At 48.5% G+C, this 17,124-nt stretch overlaps 5 protein-coding genes across 5 annotated transcripts; 2 read left to right on the top strand and 3 right to left on the bottom strand.

Annotated features, from left to right (window-relative positions):
- Positions 1 to 4,869: 4,869 nt before the first annotated feature.
- Positions 4,870 to 6,617, top strand: F5Y00DRAFT_129842 (uncharacterized protein). Its single transcript, XM_048004195.1, has 2 exons — positions 4,870 to 5,985; positions 6,071 to 6,617. The coding sequence occupies exons 1-2, from the start codon at positions 5,193 to 5,195 to the stop codon at positions 6,343 to 6,345; spliced, it is 1,068 nt and encodes a 355-aa protein (XP_047862860.1). The 5' UTR covers positions 4,870 to 5,192; the 3' UTR covers positions 6,346 to 6,617.
- Positions 6,618 to 7,990: 1,373 nt separating this feature from the next.
- On the bottom strand, positions 7,991 to 9,631 carry F5Y00DRAFT_129826 (uncharacterized protein). The gene is made up of 2 exons (XM_048004194.1): positions 9,144 to 9,631; positions 7,991 to 9,065 (listed from the first exon to the last, which is right to left on the bottom strand). Exons 1-2 carry the CDS (start codon positions 9,428 to 9,430, stop codon positions 8,549 to 8,551), a joined length of 804 nt encoding a protein of 267 aa, XP_047862859.1. The 5' UTR covers positions 9,431 to 9,631; the 3' UTR covers positions 7,991 to 8,548.
- A 177-nt stretch (positions 9,632 to 9,808) lies between these two features.
- Positions 9,809 to 13,453, bottom strand: F5Y00DRAFT_242897 (nuclear pore protein 84/107). Its single transcript, XM_048008587.1, has 5 exons — positions 13,034 to 13,453; positions 10,943 to 12,967; positions 10,612 to 10,882; positions 10,437 to 10,549; positions 9,809 to 10,386 (listed from the first exon to the last, which is right to left on the bottom strand). The coding sequence occupies exons 1-5, from the start codon at positions 13,110 to 13,112 to the stop codon at positions 10,055 to 10,057; spliced, it is 2,820 nt and encodes a 939-aa protein (XP_047862858.1). The 5' UTR covers positions 13,113 to 13,453; the 3' UTR covers positions 9,809 to 10,054.
- Positions 13,454 to 13,576: 123 nt separating this feature from the next.
- Positions 13,577 to 14,430, bottom strand: F5Y00DRAFT_242894 (DUF1903-domain-containing protein). Its single transcript, XM_048008586.1, has 4 exons — positions 14,343 to 14,430; positions 14,246 to 14,293; positions 14,148 to 14,160; positions 13,577 to 14,096 (listed from the first exon to the last, which is right to left on the bottom strand). Exons 1-4 carry the CDS (start codon positions 14,343 to 14,345, stop codon positions 13,918 to 13,920), a joined length of 243 nt encoding a protein of 80 aa, XP_047862857.1. The 5' UTR covers positions 14,346 to 14,430; the 3' UTR covers positions 13,577 to 13,917.
- Positions 14,431 to 15,834: 1,404 nt separating this feature from the next.
- F5Y00DRAFT_129759 (ubiquitin-like protein) lies at positions 15,835 to 16,930 on the top strand. The gene is made up of 3 exons (XM_048004193.1): positions 15,835 to 16,045; positions 16,152 to 16,484; positions 16,645 to 16,930. The coding sequence occupies exons 2-3, from the start codon at positions 16,242 to 16,244 to the stop codon at positions 16,711 to 16,713; spliced, it is 312 nt and encodes a 103-aa protein (XP_047862856.1). The 5' UTR covers positions 15,835 to 16,045; positions 16,152 to 16,241; the 3' UTR covers positions 16,714 to 16,930.
- Positions 16,931 to 17,124: the final 194 nt, after the last annotated feature.

Genomic DNA, 17,124 nt, shown 5'->3' with positions numbered 1-17,124 from the left:
ATCGTTTACCGTCTTGCCCATACGCGCAAAAACACTGTAATAAAACTCATCAGAGTCATTTACTCTCACGGCTTAGGGTCTATCCTGATTAATGAGCACTCCAAACACCAAACACCAAAAACCAAAAACATTGAGGGGGTATTATTAAACATTGGGCCTCGGTATCAGCTTATTTATTGCTAATACCAGCTAAAACCAATTCAACCGTACCTAAACCCGGGGAAGGTTATTACCGTATCCTAGTTCCTGGTGAAGCAGTGAAGTCAGACAGATTCCAAGAGTGTTCCACCGTACGGCCATGGCCGATAGATAGCCTTCCTCATACGGCATTGGTATTGTATCATTTCCTATATATCAGCATCCGACTTGCACCGCATTCGATATGGGATATGGCAAGCCTAGACCTTACCAGCAGCCGGTCTTCTTCGGAGTCACTACTTATCGGGCCGTGGGCATCTCATTTCATAGATATATCGGCCGTCCGCAACTAATTTCTATCAAATCCTAGCTAGCTTCCCCCCTTCGGCCTTTTATCGAAACCCAGCTTTCGTGATATCTCACCTAGCTCTCTTTCCCTTGCTAGCTCTATCTACATGTTATCTTTCGTCTCCCGTTGGACATATCGCCATCAACATATAATAGTCTCACGTTAGGGCCCCCCCAATTGTGCGTCTGGCCGGATCTGACTACGGGGTTTTATGGGGATGGCTGATAACTGGGCAAGCATCTCAGCCAAGCTTTTCCCATTTAGCCTATTTCCAGCTCGGTTATAGCTTGCAGCTCCACGATTGCTCCACGATTGTACCTCGCGGAGCCTCGTGGGCTTCCGTCCATAGTCTCGTGAAATTATAATAATAGTTGTCGTGGCCGGTGCCGAGAGTAGCACCGACTTTTCTGCTTGACGTCGTCGAAGATGCTTGTAAGCTCGCTTACGATACTCTGGCCTCCCTCATTCATCATGAGCACGGTCGTGACAACACTTGGCATATGCGGGATCCGACCCAAATATCTAAACTCAATATCCCCTGCCTATACACTAGACCGAGAGCTAGACGCAAGCTTAAAGGACAAGCAACAGATGATAAGGCTTGATGCTTGATCTCGTGCAGCCGGTTGCTCCACTTAGGGCCGTACCAAGCCATCTTTAGGACCTACTAAGGTACCAGGGAGAGCGAGGTCTTTCATCCCGATTCACGATTCACGATTCACCAGCGCCGGTGATGATGCAATTACCGTTTGGGAAAGATCTGCATTCGATTTCGGCACTTCTGGGGTTGCTTTTCTCATTTCGGTCTCGCAGTGTAACATGCCACCTAGACAGAGAGACGGTAGACCACCCTTTTTCCCAATGGGATCGAGACCCCTTTTTCAATCTCTACTTCTGCGAGACATTGCACATGACCATTCTAAGCCGTCGAGTTTCATTGATGAAAATCGAGAACCAAAGGGGCCCTGCATCATGATACAATGGCTATGCATACACTACAGAAGCCTACACTACATATTCCTTTATTACTTGCGTCTCGAATCTCGGCATAATCAACTCCCACAGCGTTCCCAAATGTGGTGCCTGTCAGCATAAGTATTTTATCCGGAGTAGGTACATATCTCTTCACCTCTCGTACTTCATAGGTAATCTACGACTAGACACGAATATGGGGAAGCTAGATGAGCGGTGATGGCCTTGACATTTTGATTCGAAAGTACATAACATCATGATACGCTAAGTACGTTGATCGTATCGCATCATTACTTCTTTACACTATACTACTAAGGACTAAGGACACCTTCCTACAAGATACCTACACTACCAGACGTGACCGTGCCCCGTCAGAAACAAGGGCTTGGGAATTCCCCGCGATAGAGCCGCCGGGTCCGTCTTGCTGGTTGAAAAGGAAAAGGGACCGCCCGCCCATGTGGACCGGACGGCCTTACTACGGCCTTTTCTAACCCTCCCAGTATCCGACGTAATTTCACCCTCATTGGCTAGCAGCCCTGAATTTCATCTTCAGGTTATCTTCAGGTTCAACTCTGTCCAAGACGCGAATTATACCTTTTCTTTGCACATCTACAAGTCACGGCTTCTCAACCTGCTCACTATTAAATCAAGACTAAAGAAAGCCATATTTCTACATGTCCGTTGTAGTAATATCACCCAGGTCCCAGGAATGTTCATATCGGCGGGTTTGAGCCAGCCTGACTCATGCACGTACTTTGGAGTACGACGTCGCTGTGGATAATTTCCCAATTTCCCAAAGCCGTGTAGATGCGGTCAGAAATCACCTGGCTGCCCGCAGCAGAAATGAGAGTCGTGCCAGTTGTAGGGATCTTATAACGCCACTGTTCTGCGCGTGTGCAACGTGGTTTTCGTGAGAACAAATATTGAAGTCGAAAGAGTGAAACATTGCTACTAGTTACCCGTGATCTAAACCGGACCTATTCGTTCTGTGGCGCAAATTGATGATTTATTCATCAGTTCTACGCCGTTGATATCATATTTAACTACTACATTACCACATTGTTGAGGTCTCTTTGAAATAGCCAATACCCGATACGATAACTATTCACCGTCTCAACCTTCCTCAAGATGATACCTCTGTTGCAATGGCTTGGCTGGCCAAATACATAGAACTAATTCTAGCGGGTGTTTCTGATGAGATGTCATAACTCGGAAGGCATACGTCTTTGGTTAAATACAGGGCGATCGCACGTAGCGAGCTACCGAACACTACAAAATATGGCCTGGGAAAACGTCATCGGGGCCACTTCCGATGCTCCAAGACTCCAAGTAATCCATGACCTTTTGATACCTTAGCTCTACCCGCCATGCGGAGACGATCAACACTCAACTTCACGATGTAGGCAAAACACACAAGGTTGGTGAAATAGAAGCAGATGTTCGCAGACCATATCCAGCGACTACGTCCAACTAGTCTTATTCCGGTCATCATAGCCGTGGTCTTTCGTCTGTTTCGCGCTGAAGACTTCTCCCGAGCTCAGTCTGCTCAGTCTTAGATATCACATATGCAACAACGTGGCTCTTATTCTCCGTCGCAGTATTCTCAGTCTAGGCTTGTCCTTTAAAAATCGGCTGTCTCTTCCCGCTACCAAAGGACGATATTTAGCGTATTTCGGTGATTTCGGTGTGGCATTGTTGCTCATGTGGACACATTCTATCATGCGTTTCATTTACTTGTTTCGCCAGCTGAGGCACAGCGATAAACCTTTCTGGTGATGAGCTTACATAGTATACTTGAAATTCAAGATGAAACCAAGCGAGCCAATCCTCGAGAGAAATAATGGGCACACAGCAGAAGACAGTATCCACGATGGCGAGCTAGCCTACAGCTCGTATCATTCCCTGAGGTCATGGTGTAAAGCGGCAGTCATTTCTAGCTTCGCTGTCTCTCCTTAATCGTCGTTGGCGAATTGCTTTTCTGTGTCTTCCGCCACTAATAGCGGCCCGCCTCCGTCCTTTAAAGCAACTCTCTTAAAGCAACTGTACCCCAACCACATTAATCTCGTTGAATCACATTTGTGTAGAAAATACCACCAATTAGCAAGCGACGTAGAAAAGAAATGGTGCTGGGAAATCAGCCCTATTAAGAAGCTCGTTCGACCTACCGATTCGGAGTTGATCTGACCCGAATCTCTACGTTCCTAAACACGGGGACGCGTACGCGTACAGGCGTCTAGAATGATTCTAGATAAGACTTCTTGGGGTTCTTTTCTGAGAAGCACGAGGAGCCAAACTGCTGGGATTCCAAGGATGGATTTTGCACCCTACATACTATGTAGTAGCTTACATAGTAGCTTACATAGTAGCTTCACCTGAAGGCTGACGAACAGATCAGGAAGTTCGTTGTCGAAGGAAGATGGGGACTGGCAGCTGGCTTACATAGTAAATAACCCCCATATAACCCCCATGCCCATTAACACCATTAACAGCATTAACACACTCGCGAGTCTCACCTAAAAAGCTTTCCCCCCCCAATTTCCGATTTGTCCTTAGTACGCAACCGAAATCAACGACCGACTAGCCCCGAGCCAACGGGTTGGCGGGTTGGCTGCGTGGGTGTCGTCTATTTTTAGAAAGCCACATGTATGCGTGGATTGGCACGACTTTCTATTCACTGAGTCGCTTTCGCTCATACATAGTAGCATGGCGTTCCTTACTATAGGTACTTAGGAGTTACATGGGATGCCATTCCAAAATGGTAGAATGGCCGTCAAAAACAACTCAAAAACACGGCTCGACATAACGAGCCTCGCTCACCCTACGTGTTCCTCTCTCGTACCATACATCATCGCCGCCAAGACGTCGAGCATTCCCTTTTCTGCCACGAGAGTCGTTACTTGGGCCCTGGGGAAAAAAAAGAACCATTCGATCTCTCTCTTTCTATCTCGTTCCTCTCCCCGCCTACTACAGTCTACGGTCTACTCCTCACCTCCTAGGCTTATACCCGCCCGCATACGTATACGGTATAGTAGCCTCATTTCAAACTGCACGAGTGAGGCTAGGTACTTAGTTAGTAGTCGCGTCTAGGAGAGCCAAAGGGAAATTCTACACTTTATTACTATCCAAGGCTTTTAATTCACACACCTGAGTAGCCTCTTTTTCAACTACCCTTCACCTATACCCTTATTACTAGGCCCACACTGCTGTTGTTGTTGAAGTCTTAAGGCATCACAATTCAGCTTTCGCTTCGTCTTCGCCTGCGACTTTGAAACTGCTCTACCTTCCTCTTCTCTCTCACCGTCTGTCTCTCAACTGCCGATGTCTACGTTGCATGAGGAGTAGTGGCAGTTAGCCAAGAAGGGAGCCTACATTACCTTTACTGGCCCTGCCGCTGCCGCTTGATATTACCCAGTAGATTCATCCGCCGCTAGACAATATTCCCGAGACAGCTTGACAGATTATTCCCCCGCTGCGCGGCTGCGCGAGTAAGTTTTGTGCGTGTGTGCGGCGCGTGTTCAGGGAACATTGGTCCGTTGTCCATCCTCTTGCGCCAGACGCGCGCTCCTTTCCTTCCCCCCCTTCTCGAGACCGTCCATTTAGCCATCTCCATTGGCTTTCGATGCGCTCCTAGCGACGGTCCTCTACCCTACTTACACGCCTCGGGAGGTAACCTTACACTCGTTTTCACTCGAAGCGGGCTACCGGGCGTGCGCACGCACACACAATTATATAGATGGCTATGGATCCTACACCGAGTCAGCCGACCTCGTCCGGGTCCGGTCCCCTCCGGATACCCGAACCAGCTACCCCGTCATCCTTCGCCCCCTCGGAACCGGGCGTAGTAGACTCGCCGGTATCGCCGGCCTCGCCGAACGCCTTCGCGCGGTTTGAATTCGAGGCTGGTCGCGGGAACGAGGGATCTAAGATTCTTATGGTGGAATGGGATCCGACACCGTCTGGAGAGGACGGGTGGGTCGTGACGTGGGAAACTAAGACGACGACGTTTCCAGTCGTCGAGAGAGTGGAAGACGAGGAAGAGGATATTGAGAAGAGAGGACAGCGCCGGCAACGTGTTTACTTCCTGTTACCTTCGGATGCTATAGTACCCCCCACGGTAACCATTTCTCACACCAGCTCGGGCCGAGCGTTGATGGCCAAGGCGATGCCGGCCATCTTCGCGCCGGGACTTGGGATCGGGTCTCGTGATGCGGGCCGTCGCGGCGTTTTGCACACGGTATGGGCGCGGCTGCGGGCCGGACAGCTCCAGGATGAGATCCGTGCAGAGCTCCGCGACAATAGCGAGAGCGTGGGGCTCGAGATGGCCGTCCAGGAACGCCTCTGGATCATCGACCACTTCGGCCTCGAAGATCTCCGCGTTCCTGATGCTAGTTTCAACGCCACTGCTGCCGGCTCTGTGTCTCAGGCACCTCCGCAGAGCCCGCGTTCCCCGATAGGTGGTCGTCTAGGCGAGAAGTTGAAGGGACTAAAGCTGGCGACTTCGCCGTCGGACTTGGCCAATCATTCAGGTAGCCATTCCATTCCTTTTCCTTGTTCTCTAAACCCTCTCACGTTCTTTTACTCGAGTTACAGACAAGCTTACCTTCTCTTCAGGTACTCACTACTCGCATCAACATAATCAATATATCCCAAAGCGCGACCCGCCTCCACCGGGCAGGAAAGAAACAACAACAGCGTTGAGAACGGGTGCAGATACTAGTAACGTGGCGTCCCTCGACGCCGTCCTCGGCGGGAACAAGCAAGCGGTCACTGCACCACCACCACTCGCGGCCCAGGCTAAAGAGACGGAAGACGAGCTGTTTGCGCTCCCGATGAGTCCGCGCAGCCCCGACATGAAGGCCATGAGTCCGTTTAGTCTTCTAAAGTGAGATAAAGCGAAGAAAAGAAAAGAAGCTGGTAGATATCTCGATCGAGATAGGTTATAACTAGCGGAACATATGAAACTCGAGTTGGTCGTTAATACTAATTAGAGAGAATTTATATACGATAGATGCAAGAGCGCGCTTGAGACAGCAGACGGGACGGCGTAGATAGGGGGAGGAGGGGGGTGGGGAAGCGATGACCTACTCCGGGGTCGAGTTGAGAGTAATAATACGAAATCAAGTATAAAGTATGATGAAGCAGTGGTGTGAAGGAATAAAAGGGGATAAGAGCCGGGGATGGAAATGGAACTTAGTGGTTGAAAAACAAAAACACCATGGGATATAATACAGAGAGCCGTATCCCTTGCCTAGAGGCGTACGTATATATTATACATACATATGTACCTACAGAGCCAAAGAGTCGGGAGCGCCGGAAAAGGGGGAAGGGGCCCACGTGCTGTCACCGCCAGACTGCCGGATCCTTACCCAGCCACTCGGCTTCCGCGCGGATGCGTGTCATAGCGGATAGGGATGGGGTAAGGTATCTACCTAGGTTAGATGATTAAATAAATATACTTGGTAGTCCGCATGATGCATGTCTATCCGGTACTTGATAAGTCGGGTAGAGTTAGTTAATCGGTGGAGAGTGGACGGACGGAGAAGTCGAGACCGTGGTGCTGCTCTACATAAATAAGTCTTAGAGCGGCGAGCGGACTGGATATGATGTGATGTGATGTGATAGAAATAAGGAAAGAGTATAATAGTATAACTAAGGAGTATACCAATGCTCGACATGATAATAATAGCCCCTTACACTACGTCCATAAATACGACTCCTCCAACCAAGAAGTAAAAGGTCAGAAATACATACGTAAATACCTAGTAAGAAGAGAAGAGAAGAACCAGGTTTACTTGAGTCCGGCTCAGACGCCGTATGGCATATACATATACATATACATATTGTTATTGTTATTACTATAGCCCTACCGCGTAACGTGAAAGATCGCCCTTACGTCCGTCTACGCCGCGCCAACGCATCGCTAGCTACCCAAGATAGCTGGGTTTGCAGGAAGACTACGCGCGTTCATGCTTAGGTCAAGTCCGTCCGTACGACACGGAAGGACTGGCTGGTCTACCTAATATATTTTATTTTCCGATAATCTTTAGCGATTGTATGATTGTTTATACTTCATCCGTCTAGTCTAGCTTTATCTAGGACTATCTATATAATAGAATCCAATCCAATCCAACCCACAATCAACAATCACTGCTCAGAGCTTACTGCTGCTGCACGTGTGTTTGTGGTTGTCACATGCTGTAACCCGTATACGTGCGTCGGTCCGAATGGGAGGCCCCTCACGACCATCGACGCAACGGCCACTCGCGACACGCTCGTATGTGCCTCCATGCCCGCTGTGATTCGTCGCAGCTCCGCCCTGCTATATGTATGTATGTCCGCCTGCCCTACCCGTCTCCGACCCGCCTGCGATTTGCTCGTCCTGAAACGACCGCCCACCACCGCCTCCAGGTCACCAACCGGTGAGCAACCTCACAACTAGTAGAGTAGACTGTTATTATCCCATTGTAGAAGGTCCTGCAACCTAGTCGGTGGTAGGATTAGAGAAAGCGTGAAGCTCTCAGCAACACCCTCAAGTAAAATCTGAATTGGACCGCTTCTGGCATATGACTCGGTAGGAGCTAAGCGCGCGACGACCTCGTACGTTCGTACATCCTACTAGCCGCCGCGCTTCATCCTCTCTGTCCACGCTCTTCCACAACTCCCAAACTGCTAGTCGGACCGTTCCCCTCAAGTCCTAATAAACGGTTCGCCCTTGATTTTGCGCTTAAGAGAAACCCCATACTAGATCGGCTTTGGACCACGGATAACCCTCGTAGCACGTGCGCCTAGGTACACCCCCGAGTAGAAGAGTAAATTGAGATTAAAACGCGGTGGGATGGATGGGTATCAACGCAGGAAAAGAAGACCGCCCCCTCCCCAGGGTTGTTTAATGACGGCTGCAGTTAATTATCCCAATTCAGTGGTAAGCATGTTGGCTAATACCGACTAGATTGTAGTCGTCGTGGTGCATGTCGTTCGAGGGTTGATGAGGCCATAATCATGCCAGTAGTATCGCAGGCGCCGAGGTCAAGTAGTAACTCAACTCGTAAAAGGGCCGTTCTCGACGCTGCTCCCGTTGGTGTTGTAGTATCATCGCCAACCTCCAACGCGGTGCTCATTCCACCTCTCCCGCCGCTCGTGGCGGAGATAAAACAGTTTCTTAGCCTCGCGATGCCGTCTCACCCAATCTAACGTCTCCCTCTCCGTCGCTAGCTCCTCACCTCCAGCCCCTTCGCTCCCCCCTCCTTCCAGAAAGCTCTCCTCTAGCGCGCGGCACACGGCCTCCTGCTCCGCCAGGCTCTGTCCCAGCCTCGCGTACAAAGCTGCGGGCGCGAACGGCGCGAGCGCGGCGTCCATCTCGGCTTGCTTCTGGCGCCACTGGCGCTCGAGGGCGTGCGTTGATAGGAGCTGTGCTTGCGCCTGTGCGCGCTGCTGGGAGAGATGCGCCTCGAGTTCTGTGAGGTGATTTGCGAGAGCTACGTTATCGTCCAGCGCGGCGAGGAGCGCATCGCGGGTTGAGGTTAGGGATGGGTGTGCTGTTGAAGGTGCGTGTGTAAGAGCGTCGAGGGCCGCTGGGTTGGAGAGGATTTCGGTGAGGTCTTGTTTCCTGTGCGGGTGTTAGATAGACATTATGAATATAGAATACGTACATGAGTATAAGGATAGTATAAGGATTAATACTCACGATTTATCCTCAAGGACCTTGGGCAGCCACTGATCGCCAGGATCCGGTATGACCTCTCGCTCTGTCCCTCTTGTCGTGGACGCCGACGCCGACGCCGGGATCAAACCCGATGCATCCATAGCAGCCAGCGACTTGCCCCTCGCCTCCATAGCTCTTTTGAATGTGTCATCCGGGATCGGCGGCGGTGGTCGAGGAGAGCTAGTAGCGGCGGGCGTACCAAGGCGACTGGCGTCGTGGCTGCTCGGCTTCGGGGGTGGTACAGGAGGTGGGGGAGTCGGGCTGTACATGGTAATTTATCTTTTATTCTAGGTATTATTGGTATTGTTAGAGATTGTGAGTAGCCGTGCTGCAATTTGACGGCGCTTATGAACGAATGAGATTATTATGAGATACCTTAGGTAGGTACTTGGTTATGATGAAGATGTTTAAGCTATCGAGCTGTCGGACGAAGTGGATGAATTACGAAGTACCTAACCTAACGTCACCTGCTTATCTTATCATTTACAAAGTACATTACCTAATGTACGGATTACCCCTGGTGCCCCTTTCCACTTCGTCCATCCGTACCTCTTTAACGTATTAAGTTGGATCAACTACTCCAACCCTACCTCAATATCTGTTAAGAGATGGAAATAGGAACTAATTAAAACATGATTCCATCACTCTCTAAAGCGTAGGCATCGCGCATGGCATTTGGATAATTCTACCTAGATTGGTCGTGCTGTACATACCTACATAGACTACGGACATTCTCATATGCCCCAATGAACGCCTTCACTTTTGATAGTCATCGTCTTATCCTTATGAATCATCAACGCCAGCAAGCCATAGCCACTCCGAATAAAAAAGGTAGAAGAAGCATTACAAGCATTAATACCTGTCCACCCAATGTAGACATATACGGGCCTTCATCAGTTTTTGACCGACCATAATTCCCGTGTCCATCCATGCTCTCGCATCATCCTCTTGCTACTAACGCCACCGGCTCCTTTCTTATCGCTGCTGCTGATAGCTAGCGCCTTGCTGCAGTTTGCGAAGCCCTCCACGAGCTCCTTCATTCGTCCGGCTTTCATAATAACCGCTGCCACGTCCGCGTCCTTTTTGGCGATCACAGAAGCAAGCTCCATGCATTCTAGCAAGTTGTCACGCGTCAGAGTTGTACCTGCGAAATGTAACACGCTGACGTATCCAATAATCATCTCAGGCAGATACGCGTCTCGAAGATACGTAAAGTCTTCGTCTTCTGATCACTCCAGTTAGATATATTCCTTGCTCGAGTTGCTTATAACTAACCTTCAATAGTCTCCATGAGCCAATTATTCAATATATGGCGCATAAAAGTCTTGATGTTCTTCACTTCGTGCCCGACGTTGGACCAGAAGTCCCGGCTTACTTTCTCTGCAGGGCTGTATTGGAAGTTAGCTTCACATTGCACGACGGAGATGTACTTTTCATGACGAGCACTCACTCCTGGGCTAATAGTTCACTTGATGCGATAGTCTCCATTGAATCCAAGGCTCGGACTAAGCACTCCATCTCGAAGAAGTTCTGCGCCACTGCGATGTCTTCAACTCCAAGGCTGTTTTCATCCAATGAGCCAGCCGCAGCGTTCGCTCGAACCTCGTCGAACCACGACACGTCCGAATCGTCAGAGTAGACAATGCCTGCCTTCCGCTTAAAAATTTCGCCGCAGCGTACTCGTTCAGACAAGGCACGAGCTGCATGGAGGTTGAATTGCTCTAGTGTAGCATTAGCACTAACATTTCTGTCTTCAGTGTGCCGCGAAAGGGACTACTTACTAAGGAAGCGCTTGTAGATAGCTGTACCGTAATGGAAAACCTCGTCCCAAAGGCCATCGACAAGAAGGAACCATTCTAACGTCTGGATAAGATGCTCGTCCACAGGGTCTAGACTCTCGGGGGGTTCCCCGAGAAAGTCAGGCTTCAGAGGACGTCCGTACTTAAGCGTGGGTGGATCGTTGGAGAAAACGGTAAATCTACCAAATGGGGGAGGGTGTTCCTCCGGTTCGGGGTGCTCCTCGAGTAGAGAACGGGGCTGGAATTTAACAAATTCGGCAACGTCTATACCGAGTTTCTCCATGAGTCTCAGTAGTATCTCTCGTTCATGCTGGTCAGTAACGCTAGTAACATTTCTGCTCAGGGTGAAGAAAGCCCTATCTCCTTGCATTTGATTACAGTATAGCGGCATCATATCCGTTAAGCCCGTTAGTCGTAATGTGCTAACGTAGGCGGAGACTACGTTCTCCCGCACTTTGTGACGTTCGGAAAGCTCCATGTGCAAACCACCTTGTAGTTCTTCGAGACTTGATATGATCAGATACACATGGACCAAAATTCGTAAGCCGTTATGATCCCTTAGTTGGACGAACTTGCTATCGTCTATATCTTCGTTAGAGGCGCCGAAGCTCGGTATCAAGGCCGAAGTATCCCCAGAATTAGCCGCCTTTCCAAGTGCGAGACCGAGCTCGTAGGTGTACTGTTCTATATTATTGGAAATGATAGCCGCCTGAAGGGTCTTCATCGGCGTCTTCGCTTCGGTCGAAGTCTTAATATTCGTCTCCAATGATTTGACGAGACGCTCTCCGACCGAAGTAGCATCGCCGTGGAATTGAACGGCGTTGAAGGTAGAGAACGATTGTGTTATAGCAGCCGTTGCGTCTGGTGAAGATCGCTTCATCAGGTAAGCATCGAACTGTGTTCGAAGCAAAGCGTTATAATGGGCGTAGACAAAATCGTCCCAATCTTCACAAATCTTCTCGACGCTTGGAATATCGCCAGAAAGGATACCGTATACAGCACGCTCGAAGTCATCCGTACCTCCCTGTCTCGCTAAGGCAAAACAGGTACGACGCCACAGAAGCATCGAGAGAGGGTCACAGCTAAACCGGCTCTCACCTTCATCTTTTGATAATGGCATAGCCGACATACTAACAGCTCGCCAGACTTCGGTCCTTTCGACACACCAATCTCGAATTTCGGCAATGCTTCGTCCCCTTCGCAGTAATTCGTAACATCCAAGCCAGATAGCCCTCTCGAAGTACTCATCCTGCGGTTGCAGCTTCCGGTTCTGCCTTGTTGCTACGTCAGGATCAAGCTGGGTTACCATAGGATTTGACCCGTTCCGGAGTTTCTGCACAACATCGGTAGCATTAGGGTCCAGTGCTCCAGACCAACCGTTTAGATTCTTCTGCATCTTGAGCGCAGACCGCGTATGAAGCCATCCGTAAGCGATAATATCTCCTCTTTCCGCTCGCTGCTGGTAGTCTCGAACTAATTCATCTATATCTACCCGTGATTCGTCTGCGCTAGTCTGTAGGCATTCCAGGATCGCCTTGCGTTCCTGGGCAGTAGGGTCAGTCTGGAGGAACTCGTCCCAGAGTTGTGCACATGATTGGAATCTTGACACGTCGTGGCGGGCAGGCTTAAGGGAGGTCTTATTCGGGTATCGTAGAGGTAAGAGGCGACGCAGCATATCCCACGTCTGTGCTTCCAGCTCCCAGCTCTTGAGCATTTCGGACGAGGCTTGTGATTTTACCAAATCATCTCCATCATCAAGATCCATAGAGTCCTGGCTAGAAATATCGTATGAGTGGCGGGGATCAGTCCTAGATAGTTGCCCTTGCGATTTGCGCAAAGCGCGAACCTTTTTGGACGCATATTGGTAGTAAGTATCGACGAGTCTGAATATGTCCGCTCGTTTCTCGGCGTTAGACTTTTGTATTATTGAGAGAGAGTCGAGGCCTTTGGCAAATTCCTCGGCGTCTTGTGCGAATTCATTTTCTGCATCATCGTATATGGGCGACGCTATTATCATGTCATTGTTAGCCCCCAACCACTTGTTAGGTTCAATTAATGGCAGTGGTGCTGTACTTTGCTCATCAGGATCGGGGGATGGCGACAGCCCACCGAAGGGTATGCCGTAGGTGCGCTGGGCGCTTTGAGCCAGCATCGTGAATGAGAAGAAGGACGACTGAGCGCGAGTTGTTGGTATATTTAGGCGAGGAGCTGGTTGCTAGCCAGCATCCTCCGAATTGTCTGCGGTTACAATAAAAGAAGGACGGCCACGGTATTATCAACTATGGAGGTAGGTAAAGTGATAATTTGTTCTACCTATTGGCTTGGTTCGAAGAATGGGGAAATGCGATTACTTGGTGTCGTCAGGAATGGAGCTTGTCAAGCTCTTGCACTAGAAAAGAATCAACGCGACTCAGATCCTTATGCGTGTCGGCAGCAGCTACCCAGTTAGAGATACCCATGGAGCAGTGATAAGATTGGATAAGCAGATAAGGTTGGCAGGTTAGCGGATTGGCTAGAGCCTAGAAGCCACCTGGGCACCTGCAGCAAACAGCAAACGCACTAGCCTCATTCGATTAGCCTCAGTGGCTGCAAGGAAGTACAAAAAAGAATTTCTCTGCAGAAAATTTTATTCCTTTTTCCTTTCTTCCATCATAATGTCATCGGCATTCATATTAGAGTCTCGGGATAAGCCATTATTTCCTTCAATGCTTGTCCAGGTCCCATGCGGATCTCTTGCGCGCTCAATGATCGCCTAGAACGATTTCTACTCTCCGTAAATGTTGCCTGGTTTCTCTATTCGGGTTGACGCAAAGAAGGAGATGTAGAACATACCACCCTCGTCTCCGTACCGGTATGTAGTGCCTGATTCTCGCAACGAATATGAGCGCAATGCCAGATAGAAGATGATTCTAGATCAATTTTAATATTGATGTATGTGTCTATGTAAATCGTAAATCTCATTTGCTATTCTCGTCTTGTCGTTGCTTCATCTTCAACCGTAAAAGGTTTGGTTTCGGGCAGCTAGGACTTGTTGCGTTGTCTCCATGTTTTTTATAGAAAGCATCGCAGCATTCGTACAAGGCGTCGATGTAGCGGGAACATTTTGCTTCGTCATAATCATTCTTTCCAAGACAATCTATACTAACATTAGAACTAAGCGGCAAGTCCAGGCGTCCAATTTTCATACCTTGAATAGCACACTAGATGGGTGAATGTCAGTTACATGTATATTCAATCCCAGCCCATCATACTTCATATAATATCTTTATTGGGTACCTAACTCACAGCGCGAGGATGGCAAGGTGGGTTCGACTCGAGATCTTCTTTCAACCCCTTTGCCACGGTTAGTTAGATATGACCCCATTGCGTTAATAAGACTGACCATATTCTACTGTCATATGCTGGATCGTTCTTCTAAGGTTGAGGGTGAATGGTAAATGGTGAATGGAGGATACTAAGATCATTGAGATGGATATCGAATAATCTTTAACATAACACTATTCAAGAGGATCTAGCAGTGCGGCGGCTCTGTTTGCTTGGTTCCTAATTACCACCAATTAATCAAATATGACGTAGACAGATAAGTAGGTATGAATGCTAACCTCATTGGGTTTATTGTAAGACGTATAAGGATATCTCAAATCCTACCTAGGTACTCGATGACAATCGGCTTTAATAACCACAGCATGAGTTGAGCATTTATATTCTACCTAACTATTTACTTAGCTATCATCTAGCCTTCTATAGAACCTACCTATATCGTGGTGTTGACCTATTTCACTCCACGAATCCTCTCTACAACTGTTAACTTCAATAGCTACATTCTCGTTTACGACATATTTTAATTTTATATTGAATGTTATACGTATCACCACTGTTTGTAAGACGTAGTTACTATAAGATGAGAAGCCTCCAGCATGATCTCTGGCTACCTGTCAGCCTGTCTCTTAATAAAATTACAATCCGTAAGGTAAATTGTTTAAGGAAGAAATCAATAACAAAATTCTCTGTACTACCTACATACTACCAAGGAATTTCACTTATCGACTTCTTGCATATCACCATATCAGAGCCACTATACATAGGAGCACATCCATTCACTATTAGTCCTTCGATATCAAAACAGTTATATATTGATTAGTCGTCCGGACCTGATGAAATATCAACAGTATCAGAACATGGTATCTGCTCACCAGGTTTAGCACTGGGCCACCTTTAGCCATAGGGGATTAATTACCAGTTAGGCAGCAGAGTGTGGTGTTTGACTTATCAAATCTACCTGCATGTCTTACCTCGCAAAGCAACGGGTTCAGTCTTGACGAATCGGAGATAAAGACTAGGGCTCCAATGAACCAGGACTTCCTGTTTTCCAAACACCGAATCGAAATGAGAGAAAACTGCCCAAGAATCACAAAGGTTTCTTATGATAAGCTACCTAATAATAACACACGCGTTTAGGGCGTGTATCATAAAGTTTTAGGTCAGTTGATGTACATGAAAAGGTAAAGGTATGTTGAAGAGGTGCGAGTGACACTGTGAGGGGTATTTTATGTAGGTAGATCCGCACACCGAAAGAATAAGCTTCAGCTGGAGTTAGACCTTCCCTTCCAGAGACAGTATGTATATCTATTAGAAGCATGTATTGTGTCTACTGTGTATAACACGTCCTTTAGGTGAGTCTAGCCTGAAAGCAAAGGCTGTAAGTAGGTAGGTACCTCCTAACCCACGGAAACGGCCCAGACATGTACATACCATAAGGAAAGTATGGCCTGCAGAAGATACTCCTTACTAGCGTACTTACGCTTGAAGCAACTGCCCCGCATCTAGCGTGGTTAACGGTCCTTGTTTCCACCTAGAAGGCGCCTCACGTAGCCTTCGCGTTGATTCCAAACTTCACCACCGCAATCGCATACTTCTCAAACTTCACTTCTCTTCTTTTGGCCTCTGCGTTTTTTCAATCCTTTTCCTCCGCCACTCATAAAAAAAATCCATACTGATCGCGTCGAGCGCAGCAAGCCTCTATAATCGAGTTTCCTTACTGCCACATCTCGTTCTCGAACGACTGGTACACTATCTACACTGCCTGTGAGTCTCACATCCTTTTGGTGTGCATGAAAACCACAAATATTTTAGTTATATTCCTAAGAAGCCACACGCAACCCTCCTTCTTCCTTCAGCTAACTAGGAAAAGACTAGAGAGCCGATATCTCTTGAAAACTCGACATACCGAATTTGAATCATCTTTTGATATCCCCCGCAAGCATCGCCAATTACGCCCACGATGTCCGGAGAGAACGACAGCGGAAGCCCTGCTGCGGAACGACAGGACGCACCCGCCGGCGGCAGCGAGCACCTTAATATCAAGGTGACGGACAACAACAACGAGGTCTTTTTCAAAATCAAGCGCTCTACTAAGCTCGAGAAGTTGATGACGGCCTTCTGCGAACGTCAAGGCAAGGTCGTCGATTCCGTGCGCTTTCTGTTCGAAGGGCAGCGGGTTCAAAAGAGCGATACGCCCGATTCTGTAAGTTGCCAATTAGGCCCTCATAGCCCTCTCTAAATTTACTATGATCATTCCCTCCACACTTTAGCCTGCTATCGTTATCGTCTCCAGAGTTCATTCTTCACACATCACTACTTGAGTATACTTTACGTAAGCTAATCAACTTATTCACTCTCCGTAGCTGGAGATGGCCGACGGCGACACCTTGGAAGTTCACCAGGAACAGGTGGGAGGTGCCTCTCGCCGCTAATATTGCCAGCATTCTATGATGAGCGGACCGATCGCGCCGTTGGCATGATTTATGGATGAAATATGGATCTGGAATGGGAGGATTCGAAGGGTTCGCCGTATCTCCGATTTAAGTCAGGTGGCAGTAGAAGCAACGGGGACGACTATGAACGAGGTCTCCCGCCCCCCAGGGGTTCTTTGCGTGTCCTCGGTACCTCCCTCTCTCCGCCCTAAGTTGGAGAGCATCTATCATGTAGATTCTTGCTTTACGAGTCTTTCAGAGGTACTGTCTTCTATTAATCGAGGTGGCGACTGATCCCAGACTAGCGCTGCGTTTGTTCTTCCTATATTTTCGTCTCTATATCTCCAACTATTTGCGGAGTTATCTATCGTTTTCTGCTCGCCTATTGCTGTCTTGTACAGACTCCAAGCA

Source organism: Daldinia vernicosa, assembly GCF_022497035.1.
Source record: "Daldinia vernicosa strain CBS 139.73 unplaced genomic scaffold F5Y00scaffold_39, whole genome shotgun sequence".
Lineage (NCBI taxonomy): Eukaryota > Fungi > Ascomycota > Sordariomycetes > Xylariales > Hypoxylaceae > Daldinia > Daldinia vernicosa.
Note: the sequence above shows the minus strand (reverse complement) of the source record. Positions and strands in the feature narration are given on the sequence as shown.